General features: G+C 47.6%; 1 protein-coding gene across 3 annotated transcripts in view; it reads left to right on the top strand.

Moving 5' to 3' along the window:
- Positions 1-279: 279 nt before the first annotated feature.
- The window catches only part of PI4KB (phosphatidylinositol 4-kinase beta), a 34,746-nt gene continuing 25,392 nt past the window's right edge, over positions 280-9,633 (top strand). For 2 of the 3 annotated variants that reach the window (XM_026083649.1, XM_026083647.1), the window contains exons 1-2: positions 280-402; positions 8,249-9,218. In XM_026083649.1, coding sequence (XP_025939434.1) covers positions 8,277-9,218 — 942 coding nt within the window. In that variant the 5' untranslated portion in view covers positions 280-402; positions 8,249-8,276. Of the gene's footprint in view, positions 403-6,210; positions 6,524-8,248; positions 9,219-9,633 lie in introns of all 3 variants that reach the window. The other variant, XM_026083648.1, reaches the window with a different exon arrangement.

Here is a 9,633-nt window from a genome sequence, read left to right as displayed (position 1 = left end):
GGCTGTGAACGGGGGGAGTCCCGGGGCCGGACGGAGCCCCGCGCCCGCTGCCGAGCGCGGGGAGACTTTCCTAGCGGCGCTGCGTGAAGGGTTTCCTCGGTTTTTCGGTTTCGGTTGGGATGCAAACTTGTAGACATCGCTAATAATCGTGCAAACAGGTCCGAGGCAGCGGCGGCCAAGCAGACAGGGTTTTTAGTATAAGTTACACCTTTTTTCTTGTTTACGTACAAAAAGCATCTCTTTCATTTTTTTCTCCTCCTTCTCCCTCCCTTTGAGCAGCCGATACAGATCATCTCTGAGCACCCCACTGAGCCCACATCGCTGAAGATGAAGAGCCCACTCAGCTTCCTGCATGTGCATCCGAGCGGGGAGACGCTGCCGTGTGGGGTAGGATTACGCCAGGTATGCTGCAGCCGGGCAGCTGGGGGTTTGCCAGTCCGTATCCTGGTCATTCAGACCTTTCAGGTTAAGCACATAATAATCTCCCTGCAGCACAGGCAGCGGTGGTGGACCGCGGAGATTAGTGCCCTCTGTAAAGCCCTTGGTGTGATACAAACCTTTTTGGCTTCAGTGCTGACCTAAAAGCGCATCCCCTCTTAGGGAAAGGTGCAGCTTTGCTCCGAAACCACTCAGTTCTGGGGTGTAGGCTGTTTGGATAAGTTTTGTTAAATTCATTTTCTTTACACTATTAGATTGTCATTTCTGACCAGGCTTTACCAAYCTGTTGAGCCAGCTGATGCCCCTTGTGCTTTGCAATTACATAAAAAAAAAACTACTTAAAGACTGGAGATACTATGTAATATACTCAGTCAGTGGGCTATGGAGTGGTAATTCTTCAGGATATGGAGGTTGTATGGTGGATTAGTAATCTGTCAGTGCTTTTTTTTCCTTTCTAAAACTTCTGTTTCAGGTTGATAGTGAATACAGCCAGATGATTGATAACTTATATTTATAGTCCATTCACCAGCCCTTACTTCTTGTAACCCACAGTGAAACTTGGAGAAACAGCGTGGTGAAGTAACTCAGTACAAATGTGGGTGGAAATGCCAATTTCCAGCTCTTTCATGCAACTCTCTTGCCTTCCCTCTCTCAGTATTGCCTGGAAGAGCAGGGGTTTTTCACTGCCTCTGATGTTTTGAGCTCTCCTTGGCGACTTTGTCACTCTCTCTGCAAACTGGAGGCCATGTCCCACAGTGACTGCAGTCCTTGGTGCATGTGCATGCCAAGGGATCTGCTCCTGCAAAGTCAGCCATGGGACTGGGACTTCATCTGCTGGCTCTCCTCGGTGGAAATAGTAGTCTGACTCCTTGCCTGGAAATCTGAATATGGTTCCAGTCCTGGGCTCCTTAAATCATAGCAATTTGAAATCATGCAGTTCAGGTCTCTGTTTTTGGAACGACAGTAGATCAGCTGCTGCTGTTGTCTGCTGGCTGGAGATAGAGCAGGGACCAGGGAGGTGGGCTCCTGGGTTTTCTCCTTCACTTTCCCATTAACTCTAGACAGCCGATCTCAACCCTTGCTTTAGTTAAAGGCCCAGGCATTACTGTGGGTAATGACAGCATCTTTGAATTAAAATTGTAGATTTACRTACATAAATGAGTGTGGGAATGTTCAGGCACAAAGTACCTTGTGATCACTGGGAGGAGGAGGAAACTTCCCTTGATGGCTGTGCCAGGACCACTTGCTTAAGGGTTTCTGCCTCAGGAGGGTTTGGTGCTGCTTGCTGTCAGGAACAGGTTGCTGGGAGAGGCCAGGTTTGCCCTCACCTGTCGAGGTTCTCCATGCTTTTTGCTGGATTGTAAGTAATGTTCCTCAGGGGCCGAGAGGTGAGAGAGCGACGGATGAGCACAAAAGGTTGGCTGTGGTTTTTTTAGTGGAAGAGTTGATTTCTAAGTAAATCACTGGATTTAACTTTTTCCCATGGGGTTATGTAATTTGCAGAGGAGAAAGGAATGAGGGAAGCGCACACAAAATCATTTTGGGGCTTGCAGGTTGTGGCTTTCCCTTTTCCTTTTGTGCTGTTGTCTCCTCTGCAATGTGGAGACTGTTGCTTTGCAGTTGGGAGGGCTGAACAAAAATTCTTAGGAAAGTTGCCACAAAGACAAAAGTTTAAATAGTTTGCCATGGACATTTGGAGTAGGGAGTTAGTGGCAAGCTCTCTCTGAAGGAGCTAATGGGCCAAGGAGTTATTAGGACTCAGCCTTTAGTATGTCATGTAATTTGTCATGGTTCCTGCCACATTTCTGCAGTGTCATTTTTATTTTGTTCCAAATTTAGGAGTAAGTAATTGTCCTGTTTGCATGAGCCCCAGAGCTGTTGCTATTTCGGTCATGCAGAGTCGGCTGAATCCAACTGAATAAAACGATGCCGTATGAAAGCATGGAGGGATGTGCAGTCCTTTAAACGAGAGCATTTTTGCGAGGTCAAACCCTGGAGCAAGCCACTTGTGCCCACTTCCCGAAGTGCCTGAGCTCCCATCCTGGAGTGGCGCGTTCCTGTCACCGAGCTGCTGAAACCGGTGGCAGTGCTGGAGACTGGGATGGATTTTGTGAGCTGCCTGTATTTGTTGCTGATGATCACTCTGCCTCTGGTGTAGGGCTTCCCTTAGCCCTTTTCCTTGCAACTTCGTGTTTTTGCTTTCCCTCTGCAGTCTATTCTGCTTGCTCTGCAGCGCATCCGCCTTTTGGGAGGAGAAAGAAGCTGCACTTTTCTTTGGGAGAAAAGTCCAAAAATAGTTTTGTTGTACGACGGGGCAGGTTTCTGGGCAGAGTCTGTCTCCAGGGCATGTCTGGATCCTGCTTTTTTTTTTTTTTTTTTTTTTTTAAAAACAGAGTGAGGTGCATATACCATGGATAGACTGAATCTGGTTCAGCCAAGTGTGAAAAATGGGTGGCAGTCCAGCTGTGTCAGTGTTGAGTTTCTCTTGGAAGGGGGTTTCGCAGAATCACAGAATGGTTGAGGTAGGAAGGGACCTCAGGAGATCATCGAGTCCAACCGCCCTGCTCAAGCAGGGTCACCTAGAGCACCTTGTACAGGATCGCGTCCAGGCGTGTTTTGAATATCTCCAGAGAAGGAGACTCCACAACCTCTCTGGGCAACCTGTTCCAGTGCTCTGTCGCCCTCACAGTAAAGAAGTTTTTCCTCATGTTCAGATGGAACTTCCTGTGTTTCAGTTTGTGCCCGTTGCCGGGCACCACTGAGAGTCTGGCTCCATTCTCTTGACACCCTCTCTTAAGATATTTGTATACATTAATAAAATCCCCTCTCAGTCTTCTCTCCTCCAGGCTAAACAGGCCCAGCTCGCTCAGCCTTTCCTCATTTCACACGTGATTCTTCCTGGGGAATGCTTCTTCCTCTTTCACTTTTCCTGTCCTTGGTTTCAGTGGAGCTCGCAGTCCCTTTGTGCCTCAGTTTCCCCACCCTTTAAGATGAATATCACCCAGTAAGGAGCATTGAGTCACTCCATTTGCAGAAGGACATTCAGCGATGCAGTGGCTCTCCCGTTAATGCAGTGAAGGAGAGCTGCAAATAAGTCTTGTTTCGGTCTTCAACACTGCTATAATATATTTTCTCCTGCCTCGTCCTAACTTATGTAGCTTTTTCGAAAGCAGAGCAAGATGTAGTAGGCCATCAGCACTGAGCAAAACAAAAAGTAATGCAGTGTAATAGAGACCAGATGTCTTAGTGAGTCTTCATCCTGTATTCTTGGTTGTTTGCCAGGGCTAATATTTCTTATTCAAGTCAGGCAGGAGTGAGACTTTTTTTTCTGTATAGCCACAGATCTGTTCCAGTAGATCTCCCTTTGCTTTTGTGACTTCTTGAAAGAGCTGTGCACTTGAAATGCTTCGCTGACACGTCGCTGCTTCATCAGTAGTTTCTGTGCTAATAGGGGCTTCCCTTGATTTTGTATTTAATCACCAATTGCAGCACAGTTCCACCACAGAGAGAAACTTGGCCGTTATGGCTGTGGGTGGAGGATGAACCAGATGAATTCAGCTCAGCCTGTTTTCCAGACTGTATTGCTTCATTGTGTGTAGCTGATGGTTTTTTTATCCCTGGTGAGACCAGTGATTTGGAGCCAGAGAGTTATACTGAGCCTTGAAGCTGCAAAGAGAGGTAAATAGTACATTGCAATATATTTAACAAATGATGATGTGAATCACAGAAAAATGTAGAGAGATGCAGGAGGTGGGGAATGAATTCCCTTACTGGGAATTTAGGGAGCACTAGGAGTAGAGATGTTTCCCCAGCAGGCTCCAAGCTGGCCCCGTTGCTGGGATGTTGCGAGTGTTTGAGGGGGCTGAAGAGCAAAAGCAATGCAGCACACTGATTTTGAAGCCGTGTCTGCAGTGGAGAGGTAACCCTACAGGCCTGTGGGTGGATTTGTCTTGCGCAGTTCCTTAATCCCGGTTTAACCCACTCAGCGGTCACAGGGGTCTGGCTGCCTCTTCCTTCAGTGCAGAGGTAGCAGCATCATGCATGGAGCCTCCTAATGCATTGCTCCCAAGCAAGCCTCGCTTTTCGGAGGAATGTGGCGAAGGCATTTGGGAGTTCGGGTTGTCCATGAGGAATCACTGGTTGCATGACCACATTTTGAAGCATGGGTGCCTAGAAATAATCTAGATAATTTGTTCAAATCTGATTTAGATGACAGGTTGGATCCAGGCTTTCCCATGGATATTAAGGAGGTTTAGCTGTCCAGGACCTGGAGCATGTGCTTTCTTGCTACGTGAACAGTTCAGAGGAGAACTGGGACTTCTCCTGTGTATTTGAGTCTGTTTGAATAAATAATAAGTCTCTAAATATTTTTTTTTTCTCCTGGAATTTGTGATCTGGCCACCTGTGCACCTCTCTCATCACTTCTTTAGCCCAAGGACCACCTAAGGAGGTGGGTGCTGTTGGGAGAGGAGGGGGAACAGTCTGGGAAGTCATCTCCCTTCATGGGCTTTTTGCTACATGCTTTATTGCTCCTTCCCTGTTTTGCATCTGATAAACATGTTTCAGAGCTAGTCTAAAAAAAACACCAGCTACTTGGCTGGGCTGAATAGCGGTCTTCACCGAGAAAAAAAAAAAAAAAGGATTTACATCCTCACTGGCGTGCTGGACAAGAAAGAAGAATAAAAGGGCAAAATTGGTGAAACAGAGGCACAGTTAGCCTCTTTCTATCCCTTGCTGAAAAAAGAAGCTAAAGAGCTGAAGCATTTTGCCCCAGGCCTTGCAGCAAGGCTGTGGGAGCTGGGAACTAGTCCGAGGTTTCCTAAACTAGGAGGTCGGGTTTCCTTCCTTGCTTTGGGTAGCTGTTTCAAGTGAGTGTTTATGGGGAGAGAGATTTAGTGGGAACCCCCACGCTTTTTTTTTGTTTTTTTTTCTCCTCCCTCTACTGCCTAATGAGAAGGTTGTTGAAAGTGCTTCCGTGCATCAGACAAAACAGGCTGGGGCACTGAAAGCCCTCTGCGATTGCACTGTTAGACTGTGATATTAGCGAGGGATGACTGAGCAGCCGGGTGTAAAAGGTACTTTTGCACCCAGCGTGTGGCTGCTGATCTACGATGGTGACTCCGACAGATGTCACAGCTTTTTTTCTTTTTTTAATTAGTCAGCATTTGTCATCCCAGTTGCCTTCATGTGAACACTTTAAGGATTCCAGAATTGCTCAGAGAAGCAAAGACCTCTTGCATCTCCTTCCTTCCTTCCTTGTACCTGGTTTCATAGTGGGTTTCTCTTCAAATCTTTCTTTGCCGAATTATGCTAGAGAACATCCTTTTTTTTTTTGCAGGTATGGGGTTAATTTAAAAATTGGGGCGTTTGGGATTTTGTGGGCAAGGCAGGACTCACTAAGGAGGAAAAACAGTTTCCTTGTGTTTGCAGGATCTTTAGGATCTAATGACCACAAATATTTGAAGCATGCAGGATTTGTACCAAAGGGAATGGCAAGCACAGAGGAAAATGTTGTGTATTACTGCTGTGCAGACAGAGTGAAAGATGCTATTCATATTAATTCAAACTGCTGAACTTTGGTCAAGCTTTTTTTTTACCTAGTAGTTAGAGCTTAAGTGCTTTTAAAACAAGAGGAGGAAATCAGTCTCCAGAAACTGGCAATCACTTCTGGACCTACCTATGTTTTTACTCAGCTGTAGTATTTAGAAAGAAATGTCATGGATGTTCTTTCTCCTGTCTTAAGCTTCAGTAATTGCCCTCCCTTTTTGGCAGGCAGAGCTAGGCCAGCACGACACGAACTGAATTGTTATCACCGACAAAAACCCATAATAATAATAATAATAACCTGGTGCCTGAGAGACGGGGAGTCAAATCCCTCCTGGCTCCGCCATGACCTTGGAAATGTCCCCGGTGCCCAGTGCTGTGCAGTGATTGATACCTGAGCTGACCCAGATAACGGAAGTGGTGCGGTCCGGTTATCCCGGGACTCCGCCTGGCCCAGTTAGCCCCGAGGAGCGGCAGGATGCAGTGCGAGCACCTCCACTCCCTGTTTGCAGCTCTCACCTATCTTGGAACGGTTGTCAAGGTAATTGCAGGTAAAATAACAAAATACTTCAATCCCGTGATGTCAGCAGGAGGGAACCTGGCATTTGTCTGCTGCAGAGAGAGAAAATCATCCCGACGACTTTGGGTAAATAACCAGCTATTAAGACAAAGAAAATAGGATTGAAAGGCCTTTTCTCCCAGTGCAGAAACTTTTAGCTTGTAAGACAGAGTTGTACAGTAAATCTGCTATTTAAAAACTGTTTCAAAAGTGCCCCTTATTAGTTTGTTCCAGGATTATCTCTGGAATTTGCAGCCAGCGCTATTTTCTTTCTTAAGCCTGTGTGTGCAGGTGCAGGGTGGGGAGCACGCGTCTTCTGCAAAGCTGTGACTGTAGCCATACGCATGCTTGTCCTCAAAAGGTTTATGTTACAGGCTAGCAGCTGAATCTAGTATTCACTCGGAAGAATAAACAGATAAAACAAGGTAATTAAATTAGCTGGGTAGTGTCTTGTTGCAAGCCTTGCAACCTGCCGGTGCAGGTTCTGTGGATGAAACATGGGCTTGGGGTCACACAGGGAACAGAGAGGCACAAAATTGTTCAGTGAACTTCTTCTCCAGAGACAGTAATTCCTTCCACCATGCTGGATGTGAAAAGCAGGAGGGAATTGGCAATCCGCTTGCCGTGCTTAACATTTGCGAAAGGCATTGTGCCCTTATGCTGATCACAAGCTGCCTTGTTGTATCGTATGAGCAATAAAGGAAAGCAGTCAGGACTGCAGTAATGATCTTAGATTGAATAGAGGGCCTTATTTTATTTTTAGAGGACAAGTTCACTTGGCGCTGGCCCTCTTTATTCACACTGGTTATCTGTAGAGATGCACTGCTGTGCTTTTTATCGAGCTGGGAAACCAGGAAGTGTTTTCAATCCCCAATTTATCTGACTTATTTTTAAAAAGTCATTAAGTGCTGATCGTCAGAGAGGGCTGCATAATCTGGGCGTTAGTGTCTGTACTTTGAAAAAAAGGGCTGTTGTCACGGCAAATTTGGGGTTTGCTCTGGAGCAGCGTGCCATGGCTCTCCGGCTGGAGTGTGGGCCAGCACTTGCCTGCCTCCTGGGACCATCGGGAGATTTCACCTTCAAAATGCTAAGTATTGATATCAGCGTCAGTCCCAAAGGGAAGTTAAATGCATAAAAGCTGAGCACAGGGTATATTCAAGCAAGAAACGGAGCCCACCCGATCCCCCCAGCTGGGCCGGTGAACCTTTAATCCTGTTAGCCCCCGTGTAACCTGGCAGCAGTCCTTTGGGGCAGCATGTGGAAAACAACCTGGTTATTTTGCTTGCTCTCATTCTCTTTTTGGCTTGCCTTTTTTTTTTTTATTTTATTGTCATGGTAACGGGGTGAGTGGAAATTTTGTGTAATGGAAAGAGAGCTGTAAGCATCTCTCAGCAAGTCTGAGTGGAAGGGGTGCTGAGGAGACCTTTAAAGTCCAACGTGGTCACCTCGGTGTCGCGCTGGCAGAGCTTGCATTGTGTACATTGACGTGGCTGTATGGGTCCGTTCCCCGTCTAGGGGTTGAGGAGGTGTCTAGAGGTTCCAAACCTTTGGAAAAGGTTTGCACCAAACATCGTTTCAGTGCTATATATCTTGAGGTATATTCCAGAGTGAATTCCTGCTTTCCCAGCCTCAGACCAGTGGCCGGCTAGAAGTGCTCTCCTTCTCAGACCATGCCTCTAATTCCTTTCTGTGTTGCTTTCTTTGCAGCTCTGAAGCGTGCAGACCCGCCACTGCTATGGGAGACTCTGTTGCAGACCTGGCCCTAGGGACAGGCTTGGATCAGGCGCCCAGCTCGGTGTCGCAGGGGAATGGCGGGACATCTCTCAGCGTCATCACGGAAGGGGTCGGGGAGCTGGCAGTTATCGACGCTGAGGTGGCAAAGAAAGCCTGTGAAGAAGTCCTGGAGAAGGTCAAGTTGATGCACGGCATTTCCTCGGACAGCTTAGCAAAATCGGCCGATGGCAACGAGGCAGAGCGCACCCTGCAGACTGCTGCAGATCTGGCCAATGGAGACATTGGAGAGGGCTGTGAAATCAAGTGCTTGGACGATCCACCCGACATGGCCTCAAGGATCCAGGAGGAGGACGAGACCACGGCCAACACGGTGAAAGTTGCCCGGAGGCGGCAGAAGAATAACTCTGCTAAGCAGTCCTGGCTCCTCCGCCTCTTTGAATCCAAACTCTTTGATATCTCCATGGCCATTTCATACTTGTACAATTCAAAAGAGCCTGGGGTGCAGGCTTACATTGGGAATAGGTTGTTCTGCTTTAGGAACGAGGATGTGGACTTCTATCTGCCGCAGCTGCTGAACATGTATATCCACATGGATGAGGATGTGGGCGATGCGATCAAGCCCTACATTGTGCACCGCTGCCGGCAGAGTATCAACTTCTCCCTGCAGTGTGCCCTGCTGCTGGGTGCCTACTCCTCGGACATGCACATTTCCACTCAGCGACACTCCCGCGGGACCAAGCTGCGGAAACTCATCCTCTCGGATGAGTTGAAGCCAGCCCACAAGAAGAGGGAGCTGCCGTCTCTGAGCTCAGCACCTGATATGGGGCTGTCCCCTTCCAAAAGGACTCACCAGAGGTCCAAGTCGGACGCCACCGTTACCATCAGCCTGAGCAGCAATCTGAAGCGCACAGCCAGCAATCCCAAAGTCGAGAGCGAGGAAGAGGTAATGTTGGGGGTCCCCAAAACCAGCCTGCCTGGGAAGGGATGCCCACAGGGACATGCTTGTGTGGTTTGTTCTCATCTCGTATTTTCTTTGCTACAGAATTTTTATGCTAGTTACTACAAAGGGTAGAAGTTTTGCTTCCTCTGTGTCTAAGCAAACTGGTGTTAAAATTCCCACAAAGGATAATCACACTAAGGAGAGCTGGTAGTCCAGCTCTAGTGATGTCTAGGTACAGGCCAAAGTTATACCTGTGTTTCGTACCTATACGTTGTTCTGTGCGGTTGTATAATGCTCCCTGCAGCCCCTTCGCCCCCATGTCCAGGGCATTTCACCTCCCCAGCTGCTTCTTTCATGAACCTTGCAAACCTTGACTCTGCCCCTCTGAGATATCTCTGGGAGGTTTATCAGGGAGGAA

The sequence above is a fragment of the Apteryx rowi genome, unplaced genomic scaffold (genome assembly GCF_003343035.1).
Source record: "Apteryx rowi isolate R43461 unplaced genomic scaffold, aptRow1 scaffold_610, whole genome shotgun sequence".
Classification (NCBI taxonomy): domain Eukaryota; kingdom Metazoa; phylum Chordata; class Aves; order Apterygiformes; family Apterygidae; genus Apteryx; species Apteryx rowi.
The sequence above is the reverse complement of the archived record's forward strand: the minus strand, read 5'-3'. Positions and strand labels throughout refer to the sequence as shown.